Source organism: Chroicocephalus ridibundus, chromosome 7 (assembly GCF_963924245.1).
Source record: "Chroicocephalus ridibundus chromosome 7, bChrRid1.1, whole genome shotgun sequence".
Taxonomy (NCBI): domain Eukaryota; kingdom Metazoa; phylum Chordata; class Aves; order Charadriiformes; family Laridae; genus Chroicocephalus; species Chroicocephalus ridibundus.
In genome coordinates this window covers 30728732-30747392 of record NC_086290.1, presented here as the reverse complement: position 1 = coordinate 30747392, position 18661 = coordinate 30728732, and the positions used below count along the sequence as shown (strand labels likewise).

Below are 18661 nucleotides of genomic sequence, written 5' to 3'. Positions count from 1 at the left end.
GGGAGTTAAATTATTAATAGGAAAACTTTACCAGAAAAAAAAGTAAATTCCTTCCAGAATTTAAAAACCTTGCTATTCTGAATGGCAGTCCGAGAGCACACCACCTCAGGGAAAGCAGTCTGGCCTCTACCTGCAACGTACACTGAAATACCCGAGCTGTGTTTCCATCTCTACTTTATTTGTTGTCTAATTATTATATGTCAACAAGTACTGGATTTAAAACATTACAAGTGCACCATCCTTCCAGCACTGCTAGCTCTTGAAGAATTACTGCATTTCTCCCAATCTCTGGTTTCCTGCTCATAGCCCACCTCCTGGAATCACATAACTATGTGAGATTTTCATATTGAGATTCTAAAACATGCAAAGGGATCAGAAATTAAAACTACCTGATGTAGTCAGGGTGAGTAAACATAGTGGACAGAAGTTTTACCTTCTAAAATCAGACAATACAACCCTCATGGCAGCGCAGTCTCTTAGCTCGAGCCTTAGCAGAAACCCTTTGGGATCAACCCAAGGTACAGACTCTACAGCAATTCCATCACTGTATCACAACCAGACCTTTTCCGCCCTGCCTGCTTTTAAATAGCCCGATTAGATGAAGTAATATTTCCACCTTTTTCTTATAATAAAATATCCACACATTTTGAAAGTACTACTGATAATCTTTATCTCAAAGCCAAGCTCTGATTGTAGCATATCTTTGTGTTTACGTATGTACATAAAGTAGTGTGTAAAAGGAACAAATCACAGAGCTGCATCATGCCCACATTATGCTAATCTGCAGACGCTTAATCAGGAAGGCTAATACATTACAAACACAATTAACGGCCAGAAGAACCAGAGGAGGTTTCGACCTTTTTTAACAAGGGCTTGAAACATAAAAATGTTCTGATTATATATGAACCTTATCCAAAATTGCAAATTATATGTCCACAATGCATAAAATACAGTCAATTTCAAGTCACATCTAGGTAAAAATTGAAACTGTATTGAGCCACTGGAGCAACTCTTCAATTGATCCAGCATCTCATTGTATCTTTAAATACGGATAAATGCAATTTAATCAGCCATTCCCATTGATTAACTCGAAGTTAACCTAAGTATTTATCGAGGAAACATGCACCTATAAAAGAAAAGAAAGTCATGCTGAACATAGCATCCCCATAATAATCAGCAAGTTAACGAGAGGAGGTGAAACCTTAGTCCTATCAGAATTAAGGCAAAACTTCCATCAAGTTAAATAGGACCACAATTCTCCATCTCAAACTCATGACAGATCAAGTCTTCAGATAGTAGGGAAGTCTGTCCCTGGGCAACAAGAGAGATAAGCAGAAGTAATAGCTCCAGAAACGAAAGTTCAGATTTTTTAATTGTACCTTAGCAATTACTACCTGGATGAACTGGACTGAACAAAAGTACCAAAATGTATTCCGCTCCCAAAAAGTTCAAAACCCCAGAACCAACAGAATCCCACAATTCAGACTTTCTGCCCCACTGCGTCTCATCTTTATCAGAGTGGAGCTTGAGTGGAGGGATCCAGCTAGGAACTTCTGAGCTGGCGCAGAGAACCTGAATCTGCAGCTCCTCTCAGTACGCTGGGGACGAGTGCTGAGCAAGCGTTAAGTGGCCAAAGAATGCTTCCTCCCTCTGAAAGCCTTCCACTGTCTCAGTCACACAGCATGGCTTCGCTCCAGGGGAGATCCCTGGTGGAAGACTTCACGGCCATTGCTAAGCCCACGTTCTGCAGCCAGGCCATTCACTGCCAAAAAGCAGCTGGACCAACACTTGGCTATTGCCCTAGCAAAGCTAAGGCCACCAAATTTTTCAGCAAAGTGCATTAAACTAGTTACACTGCCCTGAGGTCCTCTCTGGAGACCTAGGGAGGGAAGTTTCCATTTTTGAAAGCCTGACCAGGGCTCTGCGATTTTAACTAGACAGAGGATATTAACAGTTGCCTTCATAAATTAACAAATTCATTAACAAACACCTTTTCTTCAATAACAGATTCAGATGTTTGTAAGCCCTATTTTTCCCTGATTACAGTCTCCAAATTTTTCAGTGGCAGCTATCACAATAAGGAAGGAGAGGATTGGACGAAAAAAGAAACTCAAATTGTGTACCATCTGTTAAATGACTTCCAGTCTGAGAGAACAGATGCTGGACTTCACTATCAGTTTTTGATTGATCTAGAAGTACTTGGTTAATTGGGGCTAAAACTACAGCTGAGACAAAATAAATGTCAGAGAAAATATGAAAGAATAGCTCAAATTCTTCTCAGACTACCTGGTCACTCAGAAAAGAATTTGTAATTTTGGTAATCATCATATGGCATGAAAAAAAAAAATCTTCCTTTGAAGATTTGGTATAACATCTAAAAAACAGAATATACGTTCTGCTTAGATTCTACAAGTACTGTAAACAGCTCAAATGGTTCATCAGGTTCATCCACTTCACCTGAACTGGATAGTAATTTTCTTCTCTGATATTACTGCGTGTTTGCCGTTTTATTTTATGCATTAATTACTGTACATCTGTCCTGCACTCTCCTAGAGACAAATCAGTGCTGTATTCAGAGATTCATGAAAATTGCCTCTCAAAAATCTGATCCACTACCGCTGTATCTGTACATAGCATATGAAACAGCATATAGTGTAACTACGCATATTTCTACATAGAACCAAACTGTAGTTCTACATATGCCAAACACCAAAACGCCAGAAGTGCCAAAACAATTAAGCTAATTATGGAAGTCAGTTTCAATTACAAAATGATTGCTAAGATAATTGTGGTATAAATACAGAGACTTAATTTTTACTACATGCACTGAAAATTGTTTCATCTACCAACAGCTCTGGTTTTTCTAACTTGCGTACTCGTTTGTGGCAAAGGAAATGCAGTATTAATTTTAAACTTTCAGCAACAATATACAGAACAAATGAATTTTCTCTAAATACTCCTTTAACACTTGCATGACAGAGCGTAGCTGTATTCAAAACGCAGTGTACAATTGTTCGTGCCATGTTTTTTCATTTGTCAGATATCGATTCTTCCCTGTGTTTTAAAACAATCTGTACCTAATTTAACCTATGTTATTTAAGCTTTCTACGCGTCCCAAAACATTATGCCAAAGCATATTTCAGTATGATTGACGACAAGAGTTTTAGAAATGGTACTGTTGCAAAAATAAGAGCTGGTGTAATGTATTTTGCTGTTAACAGATTTTCACTTTAACAATAAAAACTTTCAACCTTCTGGGCCTTTTTTCCCCCACTTACATGACATTTTAAAAAAATCCGAGAGCCTTCTCCACTGTTGTTATCTGTCCAGCTCTGACTGGTACACCTACAGCTGATGGAGGGATGCTCTGCGTTTTACGCATAGAGAATTCCTTTAAGCCTAGAGGATTCTTGTGTACTGATGCAAGTTGACTTTCTATTTACTTACCTCCTTCACATGAACTTAACTGTAAGTTTAGTCTTAAATCTTCGGCTGAAAAGGTTCCCACCTCCGGCATGTGTTGCCGAACCCCGGTTCTTTGCTCCTGCTCCCTAATGTGCCAACATGGCCATTTGCGGAATGTCACTATAAACTAGTTGTGATCTAGGCTGAAACGTCCCCCTCGCACTAAAGGAAAAGGCTGGGGGTTTCTGAGTGTTTTTCATTTCGAAACAAAACAGGGATCGATTGGTTTACACAACTGGGGATGGGGAGTGAGTTGCAACACTGTATAGGGAAGCTAAAGGGGAAAAGGCATAAATTTCACAAGCAAATGAAAGCAGGTGGAACTGTGCCATCATTTAAGGCAGTATTCATTTGGCATAAAGTATCGCAGAAGCAGATCCACCAGAGCTTTCCAGGCAAACATCAAGTTTATGAAAAAGCTCTGTTCTGCTTGATACACTTATGTATCCCAGCTGACATTCAGAGATTCTAAAGAATTCACTCTTTTTATAAGTAATATAGGAACACCTTCCCCACACATAAACAAAAAGCTTCAGGCCTTAAAATTGCAAAGTAAAAAAAATGTTGCCCAAGTGTGGCCAAGACAGTATTACTTTTAGAAGACTGAAGACAGCCTACAATAACACCTGATTAAGAGTCACTGCACCCTCACTAATTGTGTCTTTGCTCTAATATTTAGTAATAACTATGTTGAAAACAAATTTGTCCTCAAAAAGGAAGAGTCAGGATGAAAAACAGAAAAGTGAGAGAAAGAAGAGACCATGCAGGGTAGTAGCAGGGTACCAAAGGAAGACCGAAACGCCATAAGAAAACAAGGGAAGTGAAAAAGGGTGCAAAACCAACAATGCACCTTAAAGGGTAAGTACATTTTTTCCACTAAGCAATGGTAAACTGGACAGTAAGACACTGAACAAACAAGCAATTGCTAAAAGTTCCGTTCATATTCCAGTGCCTTATGTCACCATTGAACTTTACGTAAATATCTTATTTTAAAAAAAGAGAACCACTGTTAATTGACTGTATCATTTAAAATAACCATTTTTGTCCAGAGGAAACTCCTTCCTTTACAGAAAACGAGTACAATGCACTTTGTTTTAGATTCAAATTCATATCTAACTTATAAAATTCCTATATACCAACGGGTAAGAACAGTTTTTGCCTTTAAGAAAAAGGTGAGTTACATGACACCTACTGCCACAACATGCTTGAGACTGTGGTCACTGGGATGAGAAGCACTTGGGTGGAAGTCAGCAGGTGGGCCCAAAGCCGGATCGCTGCTCCTGCGCACTAGAAGCGGTGTGCCTAAGAGACAAAATAAACAGCAATGGTTCAAGGGGGCTACATCAACACAAGGTAAAGCTTCATGTGAGTTAACTGAGTGGTGTGCAGTGCTGAAATACGAGTTTTTCTGTGGCAACACCTACCTGGTAAATTACTAGATGTGATGGCGTTGTGCCATTTAGTATTTACTAAGCTAAAAAAAAGAGAATATTTTAAGCTCTGTTATACAGACTTTCATCCACGAGCTGCTAAATTAGACAAACAGGAGAAAAAGGCACCTTCTTAGAAAACCAAATAAGTAATTGCATGTATCTGTGACCACATGTAGCATCAATTTCTGACAGGGAAATCATATGCTTGATCTAAGGAATAACTGAACACAGGAAGAACTGGACTGCTACTGTTGGTTCCTACAACTGGTACTGGTTACTTAACTAAACCAGAACATGGCCTAAAGCCTTTCACTTGATACTAAGGGTAGTTCTCATTGTGGTGTTCTGCATTAACCCACCAAATGAGATCTCACAAGCTCATTTTCAACTGTTCCTTACTTTCTCCTCGTGCGTGTCCAAAGGTCATACTGAGCAAGTGCTTCCCTCTCCCATACCAATTATACAAGCCCACATTTAACCTGTAGGGAAGGTCGCTTTGAATATGATGGCATGACCATATACATATCTATATACCTCTCTCTATATATATATGGTCATAAATTTTATTTCCATAAGCTCACAAGATGCAATAGTCCGTCAGCATCACTTCTGTGCCTTCCCAACCTGAGGCATGTAAATGACAGCTCAGGCACAGGTTTTTGGTACGGAGGCAGCTGAAGGATAAACGGATAACTCCCTACATTAACTTCATTTAGTAACTAACGTGCCTTGGGCTGGCTTTGCAGAGACAGCCTAAATAAGGATATAAAGAGGAGAGGGGGAAGAGCTTTTATTCACAGCAGATCTGCCTCCCACTACCAACTGCCAGGATTCCCAGGGAACAGACGTAGGCAGTTGCAGTCGTTTCAGAGAAGCTGTAGACTAAACAGCTTCCTCTTGCAGGCATCTCCAATTAGACTCACCAACTATTCACGTCTATTCTCGTGCTGTCTGGGAATAACCTCAAAGACCAGTCAGCAGCTTCTAGTGACACAGCCATCCAGTTAGCAGAACACACTATAAAACACTCCCTGCAGACCTTCCAGGTGGGGCAAGAGGGAAATCTTTAGTAATATGAGAAAGGAATTTCTCACATTATCCAAATTGTAACTAAACAAAAATGACATTTTTTCCCCCAAGTCTCTCCAAAATAATTTATCTATAGGTAAATAAAAAAAATGAGGAGAACCATTGGTCTAAGACAATAGTTTTTCAAGTGTTGCAAGTGAGTGAAAACAAGATTGTAATTGTCAGTTATAATATTAATTATAGTGGCTGGGACTGACGGCAGCCATAATTACTAGATCTATAATAGAAGTTTGAACGTTCAACAGTTTCCTCATTAGAGAGATGCTAACAAAGCCGTAATGATTGTACCACATTCACTCACAGCACAACTTTGTAATTATAGCTGGAATAAATACCAGCACCTGACGCTGAGGAACAACCAGAGAACCTAACGCTCTTACCCTTCCTCATGGTGAGCAACAGTTTTTATACCCAGGTAATCCCTTCTATCTTCACTTATGCAGGAAATCAATAAGAAAAGCAAAAGTAAGACTTAAATTTGTCTTGAGGTATTGAGGGAATGCTCAAAAATCAAAAGGTGAATACTGTTTTTTCTTCCAAGTGATTATCATCTTGATATCACGAGCTATGCATGTTTTTACAAGGCAATTCTGAAGAAAGGGATTGATCACCACATTTATCCATTTTGTGTGATTTTCCAAAGGTGTCAGTAGGTCAAAAGGAGCCACATCTCTCCAGTCAAATCTTCCTGTTCTTCACATGGTGCTGAAGAGGTTTTTTTTCCCCCTCTAAGCACATTTGATAAAAAGGTGTATAAAAGCTAAAGCCAAAAAGCGTTGGATTTTTAAGTCACTCCCTTCTTTAAGATAAATACTTATTCCTTAAAATAATTGTTTTCCATGTATGACCGAAGTGTTTCTGGTGACCTGTATCCAACTTTCAGTCTCTCTTCAATACAACAGTTTGAAAACAGATGCTGAGACTCTTTTGTATGATTCAGCATAATTTAGTCTCCAACTCCTTTTAACATAAACATGAACAGTACGGAGAAACACTCTTGCTAAACCACCAGAAAGCTCTTTACATTGGCACTTTTATTTGTAAAACTTTCACAACTCAATGAGCCGTATTCTAAATTCGAATTACAACATACTGTTGCTTATACTCCTCAAGGCCTCCATCCCAGCCCCTTTTCTCATTTCTGCCCTCCTTTTTCCACAGTGAGAAATCAACAGTAACCCAAAGTGGATTAAAAAAATTCCCCACATTCAAGTAAGGAAGCCAAAGATGAAGGGGGACGTGAGGGGACGGAACACAACCCAACCCAAAAAATCACTTGTATCAAGCTCACTCTTTCTCCCAAAGCCAACACTCTGAAACAGATCTCTCCTTTTCCGGAGCTGTCTTCTACAACCAGCTCCCCATTCCTCTCTCATTGCTCTGGCTGAGCCAAAGATGAGGTTTCCCATCGCTGTGACTGCCGGGAGACAGGACCCTCATTTGTTCCAGGGCCTCCCAGTTTCCGCTGCAGTTGAAAGCTGTCTCCTGTACCGCACCATTCGCATAATGCTTGTCTAAGTAGACAGGACCATACATCAGCACTTCTGCCTCCTCCCTGTACCGACTGCTGCAAGGTGCTGTTTCTACCACATTCCCCCATCCCCAATTCTGCAGACCTTTTTCATTTGCTTTCTGCCACTGTTTTACAGAGAAACTGAAGCAAAATGGCATTATCCAATTCTCAAGTTTACAGCTGTTTGAAGTCTGAAACGAACATTTGCAGGAGCATTATAAATTCAGTTTTCCGATTTGGGAAGATGGCCGTGCAGCTATTTGCTTTCTTTTTATTCCTGCAAGTTTTTGTTTATTGCCATGAGGTTATGAAATTTATGGTGCTAGTCTGGAATGCTTCCCTTCTTGCACAAAAACAACTGGACTTTTTCACCATTGCCTACAATGCTTTCTTTTTTTTCCTCATTTGTTGTAAATTTTAGGGTCCTACAGATCATTTTCTTGTTGAAGAGAAAAATGGAGTCCATTTGGTTAATTTTTTAAAATATATTTACTGACATATAACATCATTTCTTTTACAGAGATATCACAAATTGTAACATCTCTCATCTCTGTGAAGCAAGTCAGCTGCAGTCTTTAGCTAAAATTACCCAAAACAGTCCCTCTGGCCCTCACTGTTTTACATGCGTACACCTCAAAGACACTGGGGCACAAAAGCAACCTTTTATTAGACAAAAGTAAATCGAACCAAAATGCGCTCTCTCACAGGGGAAAACAAATGGCAAGCAGGAAAATCAGGCGAAAGACTTGAGATGAAGCGGTACTCTCCTCCTTTGCAGGGAGAATCCCTTATTCTCTTCCAGGAGACAGCAGTTCTCAGTGGCTCTCCTCTCTCTATCTCCCCTCGTCTTCTCTGCAGCTCAGGCTGCTCCCTGCCATAAGAACCCCTTCCCTGCCACTCAGTGCTCCAGCCTGCGCCTCTCCTGCAGGCTCCTTTCTTTCCTCAGCCTCCCTCGCCTCTTCTGCACTGCAGATGCAGGGCTCTTGAAAGCCAAGCACTCTGGGAAGAGAGAAATCTCCCCAAATCCCACTGCCCAGGACTCAACCTGACTCAGGAGTCGGACCACATCCATTATACATACAGACCTTGAATTTGTTCGTCACTGTCTTCCTTAGACATGGATGAAATGTAATGAAAACTCATCACTGATACCATTTATTATAGACATATTATAGACAATCATACATACTTACTTAAAGAGATTCTGATATCCGTTTTCTTCTGTCAGGAAACAAAATGTTGCCTTTTTCCTTACTGGTTTCCTTTTCTCATGCTGTGTTTTCACATTACTCTACTCATGCTATCGCATTTGTGCTGAACATTCATAACAACCAGTGTAAGCTCAAGCAGAAAATTCATCTTTTCCCTGAATGACACACAGAAAAACTTCTTTCTACAAATCAAGTTGATCATAAAACCGTGTTATTTACAAGCATTACTGTTCTGTGCCAGAGGAACTCCGATTAAAAAAACTAGTTAGCCTCATCTCACTGCATTGCATCAGTAATTTACAGACAAGGAAAATTCAAACACATGCCCAAGACTAAAATTTTTCTCACGATGACAACTTTTAACCTCAATCACTTCAGGGTATATTTCCCCTTCTTTCAAAATTTGCACAGAGTACCTTTTGTTATGGTACCACAGCATCTTCTAAGCACACGTGGATGTCTCAGCCTTATTCACAATACATACTCTTTGACAAAACTGATAAGAAAAAGTCCTGCGGTTTTCCTTCCTTAGAGGAAACTCTGTATCATTTACTTTCAAGCCATATAGATCAATCTTTTCCTTTTGCTAGCATCACCCTCAAAAATTAGTATCTACGCAGATTCATGGTTAACAGTGTATTTTCCCTGAACTCTGATGTTTTGGAAATATTTTTTTTTTAACTGCAAATATGGTTGAAACAAGCATATGGTAGAAACTACACTTAGATTTAAATTGGTTACATCAGGGAAAAAAAAAAAAAAAACAGGAGAGAGAAGTTCTGCCATTTGTGCACAATTAAAAACTGAAAACTTGCATCAACACAATGGCAAAAGAAACATTTCCATGCCAGATGTGATCCTATTTTCTTATTTTGTTTTTGTTGGGTGGGTTGTTTGTGGTTGTGGTTTTTTTTAATTCCACCAAAAAGCTGCCCACAGACATTAAAACATACCCTGAATAGGAGCGCACTTTGCCTCACTTAAGCCTTGTGGCGAATCAAAAATCAGCATTTGAGGTTAGCAGGGGGCTGACTAACCAGACGTGATGGGTTTAAGAACACTGCGCAACTTCAGGTAAGTAATGTAAGGTTTGGAGTTCAGGATCCAAACGTGGTCAGGTGAACGCTGCAGCTCCAGCTGTCCCTCCTGGGGTCCACCTAAACTCTTCAGGGTCTCTAGGCTCTGAGGTCTGGAATCAAATCTGATGCCTACATTTAGACAGCCAAGTATCTCTCAGGGTGACCACTAGCACAAGTAAAGATTATTCCAACCCTTCCTTAATTTTGCTCTTGAGCTCTTAAGTCTCCTTGCTCAGGAAAGCACAATTCACCTCCAGGCTGAAATCCTTTTATTCTTCAGGATTTAGGTTGCAGGTTGCTGTTACAGGGCCAAATTCAGAAAACTGCCGAAGACACCCAGAGCTTATCACCCACAAGCATATTCGGTAGATTGTGCTATCTATAATGCAGTCAAATTATGTAATAAAAATTGATTTTAGCATTGCTTAGGGTGCAAACACTCTCAGATGACTTGGGTAAGCTGACAAATCGAGCAACATAGGAAATGCAAGCACTACATTAGTGGCATACAACATATTAGGAGGTTTGTTTGTTTGTTTTTCCAGGTAAGAGGGAAGAACTATTTTAAAGAACAAAAGATACACTTAGACAGAATTCCATAAGCTGGTAGAAAGAGATTTACAGTAAGTCACCTACACAGTTAAAGTCATAATTTTAAATTCTGTTCCTGCATATAAAAATGTCAACTATGATGGGAAAAAAGCTGTCCATCAAGTCTGTATCAAACTGTCAGCTGCTAAAGGCCATATCAATGACAATTACTCTGCTGCCTGCTTCCAAATTACACTTGCCTGGACAGACAGACAAATGATTTTCTCACCTGCATGTGCCTCGAAATATTTTTTTAGAGCTCCTTCTGAGGAAATCACAACAAAATTTCAAGTCAGATGTGAAACAAAACACCATAAATACTACATGCATGCACATACAAATGTGAAATTGCACTCAGGCATAGACGATTCTTGGCTGGAAGATCTCTGAACAGACACAACAAAGACAACCCCCATTTAAACCAGAGAGCCGTAAATGACTTTTAAACTGGTCCTGTCACAAAACAATTCAGGCACTGGAAACAAAATATTACAAGCAGGATATTAATTTGTATTTAAATATAGGAAAAGTCATTAATATATGGCTATTTTTCTTCTTTTTATCAGAGAATTTTCACATTTACAGGCATACAGACAGTTCTGCCGGTCAGCACTTTTTGAGAGCACTAAGCAATCAGTGTGGGTAAATTTGGTCACCCTCAGATTTATTGCTTACCACCACCTGAGGCATCCTGTAATAGTTCTGCCGTGTACTTAAAATGTAGCTGAGATTAGCTTGTACGTTCTACCATGTGATAGGACTGTACCATTTCTTTTTTATTTTTTTTAAATAGGTAATGCTCTGACGATGTGACTTTTATGTTTAAAGCTAACTCAAATTGCTCATAATAGCACCTATCAATACAATTTCAGATCTACAGCTATCTGTTCTTTCCAAAGTGCACGCTGCACTTTTTAAATTCCCATGGATACAAGATTAGATTAATGAACTAGGATGATGTAACAGTTAAGACAATTGACTTAAATCTATAAACAGATGAAAATCCATTTCCAGCAAGCTCTCTCTTTTACGTATTAACCCACTGCAGAACAGTTATTTCCCTACCCCCTAAATGAGGCGTATTGTTTCTTACGAAGAAAAATAAAAGCAATCGTCTACAAGTAAAACCCATTAAAGGCTTGAAACAGAGATTGTTTTGGGGTGGTGTTCTTCAAAAGAATAATTTTCTCTGGTTGCACGTGCTATAACATATTAAGTCAGATTTCAGTTACGAAGTGCACAACTTGTTCTCACAGTTTTTATGACCAGAATGAAGTTTCCTTGGTGTTGTCATTGTCAGGAAATGAAACTGCCTAATGAAACCCCCATGGAATATGTACATTTACACCTTTTGGAGTTTCAAAGATGGACACATAAGAATCACTTATGTACGTTTTTTTCAGTAACAAAGTTAATCTAGATCCCATTTTCAGGATCAAAATCCACATCCGTATAAAAAGAAGGCAACCGCTTCTCATCTTAAGGCACTAGGATATGTATGTACCTGCAGAAGACGTACAAGTAACGCTGCTACTTTCTCCCTGTTTCAAAATTTCTCTCAAGAAAGTTTCCAGCTGAAGGACAGTATCAGTTTGGATCTTAACCAGGTATTCTTTTCTTACACTTAAGGCCACAACACATATCAGATCTGCAGTAATTTCAGGATCTCCTCGCTTCTGTCAACACAGTGCTCCTATTTTCAGCTCTTCATGAGACAGACAGGGGATGTGCAGAGTTACTGGAGTGCTGGGAGCACCATGACTCTGCTCCACAGGGTCTTGGCTGCAGGTCCCACGTGGAAGAGACCAGGCAGAAGGGAAGGAGCTGCAGCAGAATCCCCCCGTCGCAAAGATTAATCACTGCACTCACAACAGGGAGTTGTGATTTTTTTTCCCAATCCGAGCTCTAGCAAAACGTGCAACTCTTATCCTTGCTGGGCTGACTGATTAGGAGCTTTGTGAGGACACACTGGCTATTACCAACAAGAATCAGCACTTTCTACCTCAGGCCAGGCTCTCTCTTAATTCTTGCCCAGGTGAAACATCTTTGTGAACCACACCGACATTGTGCCCCCACTGACTGATGCACAGCCTCTAAATTCCAGCTTCAGACACAGGATTAAAAATTAGAGCAGCTTCAAAGATTTTCTGTTTTTTAAGTATCATTTAAAAAAAAAATTACTTTGGGTTGTATTAGAATTTCCCTATACACACACAAAGTTTTTTGGTTTGGGGTGGGGGGTTGGGGTTTTGTTCTGGTTTGTTGTTTGTTTTTTTAGAATGTAATCTCTTTCAAATGGCATTCAGATGTCAATGGAAACTAAACTTTAGATATACTTAAAAATACCAGTTGCCTTAGTCATCCAACTTGCTGGACACAGCAGAAAGCATTCATCTTATTAAACAGACTGGTTTTTTAAGCAGCATATTATCTGTAGTTACTGAATTTAAATCAATCATTTTAGGCTAATATATCCTATAAGATTTTAAAACTAATAGATCTCAGATTCTCGCACCTCATTTTTATTCACAGATTGAAAGGTGAAAATAAGCATTTCTTCTATTTCAATTCCCAGCCCATTTCTCAACTTCAAATTAAATACTTAATGAACTGTACTAGTTGAATAAACTGACACAAAGAAAATATTCTGTGCACCTGCAAAAGAGGCCACGCTGCCAAAAGCTGGTTTAGCACTTCAGCTAACATCAGTTACAGGTGCTTATGCAGTCACTTTCCACAGTTCAACAGTTTAATTTTCTTTAAAACTTTGGCAGCTAAACTGTACAGCTTGAATATCACTTTGGTAGCATTTTATTGCTAGTAGTAGAATAGTAAAATACTTTTTTTTTACTATTTTAATGGTATTTGAAAGAATATCACAAATTACAGCATTAGTATAGGCTTTTGTAAGATTTAAACATGACCCATGTTTTATATACCTGATCTAAAATAAGAAGCTTTTCTGTTTTGACCTTTCCTTGAAAAAGAAGCCCTATTATGATTATTTTCTATTCCGGTCATGGAAAACTAGTTTTAGTCTCAAATTTCAAACTTCTTCCTGTAAATTTTAAAAGACATTAAGATAAAATAGTGAAATCTCCTGAACTTGAAACTTTCTGGAATGTTTCAAGGAATGATAAGAACATAAGAGCAGCTATATTGAGTCCACCTCACCCATTATCCCGCATCTAACAGTGGCAGCAAATACTCAGGGAAAGCGCATAACAAAGTGGTGTATCTTACCAGCTTGCAAAAAAGTAATGTTTTAAAGATTTCCAAATCAGAGTGGCATCTAGACCATATTTTAACACTCACTGGTGAGCCACCTCCTGTGATTTTGTCTAATTCTATTATAACTCATTGATTTTTGGCCTGTAATACCAAATTACACAATTTAGTTGAATGCTTCATGAAAAACTTAGTTTTGGGTTGTTTTGCTTTGTCATCTGTTGAACGATAGTTTTGTTCGATACTCCTAGTTTCCACATGGTGAGGAAAGTGAGTAATCATTCCCTATTAATCTGTCTTAATATTTAAAATGGTAAAATGACTATTTCTGTAGGAAAGTTAAAGAGGACTCAATCGCAGAGGGTCATTTGTCCCTTTTTGAGGGACAGTTAAGAAGAGATGACCAAAATGCTCTGAAGGATTCCTCTTTCTAGTGAAAATACTACATCCTTCTTTGACTTAATGTCTACACTAAACAGACTTCCCTCTAATGAAGCAATGAGTTGTGAAGAAAGCAAAACATAAATCAACAGCCAGTGTGTCTATGGGAAAATTGTGCAACATATTGGGAGGGATGTGCATCTTTTGCCAACTGTGTTCAGGAGTAGTAAATACACAACTCTCCATCTTACTTGGCTGAGATTCTAGATATCTGTTGTGAGAAACAATCAAAATCTGAAGTGGCACTTCAAAGTAAAGAGACAAAAAATTAACTATCAACTAAGGCTCTTGAAAGGGTAAATTAAATAGAAAGCAATGAAAAAGAACTACATGGCAACAGGCAAACTGAATCATTTAACTGTGATTTGTAACTTCTCTAATGATGACTTTCATAAAGATGAGTTCGTCTGTATACTGGAACATGTTCATACGGAAGCAAACAGTAAACAATCATTAGCAAATAAACATTGCAAAAAAATGTGTAAAACTATATATTAGTTTGGTTTCTTAAGAAAAAAAGCATGATTACTACTTCAAGATCTTTTGTTGGAAGTCTTTTTTTTTTTTTAACTTGAACAATTTCAAACTATCAATCAGCCAAGCTCAGCAGGCTCATTTTCAACATGAAATACACATTCTGCCATATTGCCTCAGAGCTAATACAGCATATAGTACTGTAGAGATCTATAAACACACATACACACTCCTTTGTCTTACCTAGCACTAGAGTGCACTGACAGAGATTGCACTATAGTCTTCCAGTATGATACTATACCATAGCCTTTCAAAACCTTCAGCTACAAATATTTATCTTATTAAGTGATCTGTTTCTTTTTAAGAGATAGTACTTTTGAAACTAGCTATGCTTCATAACAATATACAAATACTCGCAAACACAGCAGCATCACAAAATTAATAAAATAGACAAAAATTTTAGGAAAAACACTGACATCAGAAAAAGCGTGTCAAAAAGCAGCATAGATGTTTGTACTAGAATTTATTTTACATCATTCTAAGCCCCATTCATCATCATGCCCAAAAACTTTCCCTGAGGCAATTAAAGGGTGGAAATGAACACCTCGGCTAGAGAGCTACTGCAGGAACATGTGTAACTTGTGATGAAAAAATATTTTTCTCCCTACCTAACTTATTTTCACGGGGATACCCCTTGGCCCAAAGCGAGGCCCATTAAACCAAGTGCAAAGGGAATAGAGACAAGGAGAATAATTGAGGAGAAACAATCTTAGGGGGAAATCAGAGGCAGAGGGGCTATTAATAAGAAAAAGGGTTATTTGGTAACCAACTATGCCCATACATTTTTTTACCTACACTACTACTGAATTCTTGGGTACACGGAAAGGAAGGAAAGACTGGCTTGTTTTCTAAATGGGCAACCCAAAGCCAGAGAAACACATGGAATTCTTTTTAATATATATCTTTGCAGAAAGCATTTCTGTATTCTTTTACTACAATACAAAGATAAACTTTAGCTATGCTGGTGCAAAGCTCATTTCCATGAATCAAGGACAAGAGAGTAATACCAAGCTTAAGTCATGAGGTCAAAATATACCAAGCCTGAACTCTGACTGAAATGAAAAGTTATCTTCAAACCTTTAGCTTGCCTGAGAACAGAAACCGTTTGTTTTAGGAACACAAGTAGACTTTAATTGATCATCACAATTCTTTAAAACCAGATTAAACTGAATGCTGCAGAGGAGAAAAATCTATCAAGTATAGTGTCATCCTCACAACACCTATGACAAACAGCTCAGAACAACGTTTGATATCACTACTATGAGAGCAGCCTTCCAGTGCAGAGAAAGAGAATAAAGTCATATTTGCTTAAGGAAATAAGCAGTATTGCCTCAAACCACAGAAGGCAGCATGTGCTTCTGTAATGCATTTCTTTTGAAACTTACCAATTTCAAAATGTTAATTTTCCCTGAATCATACAGGATAGAATTACTATATGCATGTAGTACCCTCAACATTGTAACTCTCAGCCAATAAACTGACATTGCAAGATTAAGATGAACAGCATAGCTTTTATGTAAGAAAAAGTGTCTTTCCTAGTTAGTCTGACACAGCATGTATGCTGTATAGAAGCATTAGCAACATTTTGTTTATCAAATGAAAATTGCAGCTCATACCTGTTTTCATACCTTTTAAAAAAACATAATCATGTGGTTTCCTCTGTGTTTAAAAATACACTGTCTGTATATCTGTAGTATCTCAACACCAGCTTGAAAGAGGATGAACCAAATATATGCTGTTTGAAATGCCCCCAAGCCTACATACAATACTTCCACTTCAAAGCAGATGAGAAAGAGAAGGAATTCTGTCCGAGCTCTGAAGTCTGAGCACAGAAACAGATGACATCCATAGCCTGGAGGTAACAATTTAAGCCCTGTCAGGCCTATCAAGGGATAAACTTCCAAAGACTCCTGGAAGAAACCTTGCCTTCAGTTCCCTTGGACTTCAAACTAAGACACTGACAATGGAAGCATCTCTGTTGCCTGACTTAGCAACTCAAACACGTAGGGGCATTCAAACTAAATAAGTGTTTTGAACAACCCCATGAAGTGTGATTTAAGCTAGAGAAAAGCCCAAACCCACAGGAATATATTAAGCTGATTAATTATATCCTCTATCTGAAACACCTTCAAGGAAATTCAGTAAGAGTGCAAGAAACCTTTCCCAAATGTTAAAGAGACATGGTCACAACACCGATGACTGTATCAAAATGTAAAACCAAAACTTTCTAGGCTAGTACTGTTATTATCCTGTACTAGACCTACCGAGGGCAGGAGCATTCCCAGGTAGCAATCTCTGTTTTCAGGAAACAAATGCCCACTGCGAAGACACTATATATCATGTGCTGAACTGAAAGAACTGTTCAAAAGCACAAGTGTCTCAACATAGCTTGAACTTCAGCTATCATGGCCATTCATAAGCTTATTTTAGGAGAGAGACTAATCAGCCATTCCAACCATCATTTGCACCCAAGTCTTCAACCTGCCTAGAACACTGATCCAGATGGCCTTTCAGTGGGAAAAGACACTTGCCCTACTTAGCAGTAGGAGTTAAACTCCTATAGTTTACAAGACAATTTCAAAGCCTGCTATCAATAGCTGTTATAAGTAATTATTTCTTTATCTAACCTCAATTTTAACTAAACATTAATAAAGGTAAAATTCATTAAGAAGCTAAATTTTATTGTAATAGCCAACAATCAAAGTATAACACTTGTACTCAAGAAAACAATTTCAGGAATTGTACTCAAGAAAACAGCTTCAGGAATTTTTAACCCGATTCCCAAAGAAAGGGATAAAGAGGAAAGAATAACTAAAATGACAAAAAAATCCCCAAATATCGTGGAGATACCGACACATACCTCACTTTTTTCCCTACCTTGGTATTCACAAGTGACAAGTATCACCCAGTACTGTCTGTCTTACTCCAGGCAAAATCATGACTACTTAACACCAAGGAGAGGAGCAAGAGAAAAGCAACAGCTAAGTTTGTGTGCACTCGACCATCGTCTATCAAAGAAAGCAAATGAAACACTAAGCCAGTCATGAAGGCATTTCCAGCTCAAAGTGACATGTCCATAAAACGGATCCTCCATAAATAAATTAGTGCTCTCCTTCCTTCCCACATTGACTGAAAAGGAACAAACAAACTGACATGATGAAAAAACCCAAATGGCTAAACCTCTTACTCCGCCTTTCCTTTTCCACTACCTACTATGCAGGGAAAACCACTAGAAAAGAACACTAAACTACTAGGTGTAAAAGGAAACCGGAAGGGCCAGGAGCACACTTACGGGTGCAGAGAAAATTACAAGATGGCTTAGGAGGGCCAACAGAACTGCAAACATTAAAAACTCAGACAGTTCAACTAGTTTAATTGAAAAGCCGTATAAGAAATTGAAAACTCTCCTACTAAAAGCAAAGCACCTGTACTGGCATGTTACATACCTGAAAAGTTATAATGACACACTACTGCTTTTTTTTATTTAAAAAAACCAACAAACTAACATTTCTGAAGTGACTCCGTCTCATGCTCTGCAGGAATAGCTAGCTTGCAGTTGAAGCTAATGATCACACAAAGCATTCCTTAGAAACTAATGGTCTATGAAGAAGCTCACTTTCACTGGACATTAGCTTAGCAATAGCCTGCAGGCAACTGCCTAAAATATCATGGATGCACCAATTTCATAAGCACATGATTACTGCTGGGTAGCATTTATTTGGAAAAGACTTACAAAAAACTTCTACTTGCTAAATATCTAAAACAAAACACTTTGAAAATATTTTAGGAAGATCACTTTACAGATAGCCTGTTAGTTGCTACCATAAAGTTGTGTTTTACCACTCTACGTTGCTAGTGCACGTTTAATAATTCTAATAATAAACACGTACGTATTCTAAAACCTCAAACTATTAGCTAGAGAACCCCAGACAGGAGTGTTAATATCCCTAATATACATAACCCCAGCCATCATGGGCTCCCTAAAGATCTCAATGCACTGCCGAAGAATGTCATCCACTACCCCAGCATAGCTATCTTTAAGATGAGAGAATGACTGTTTAATCAGACATCAGCAAG

At 38.5% G+C, this 18661-nt stretch overlaps 1 protein-coding gene across 3 annotated transcripts in view; it reads right to left on the bottom strand.

The window, feature by feature from the left end:
- PARD3B (par-3 family cell polarity regulator beta) overlaps positions 1-18661 on the bottom strand; it is a 426548-nt gene that overhangs the window by 268654 nt on the left and 139233 nt on the right. For all 3 annotated transcript variants that reach the window (XM_063341445.1, XM_063341446.1, XM_063341444.1), the window contains exon 4: positions 4658-4767. In XM_063341445.1, the coding sequence (XP_063197515.1) occupies positions 4658-4767 (110 nt within the window). The remainder of the gene's footprint in view (positions 1-4657; positions 4768-18661) is intronic.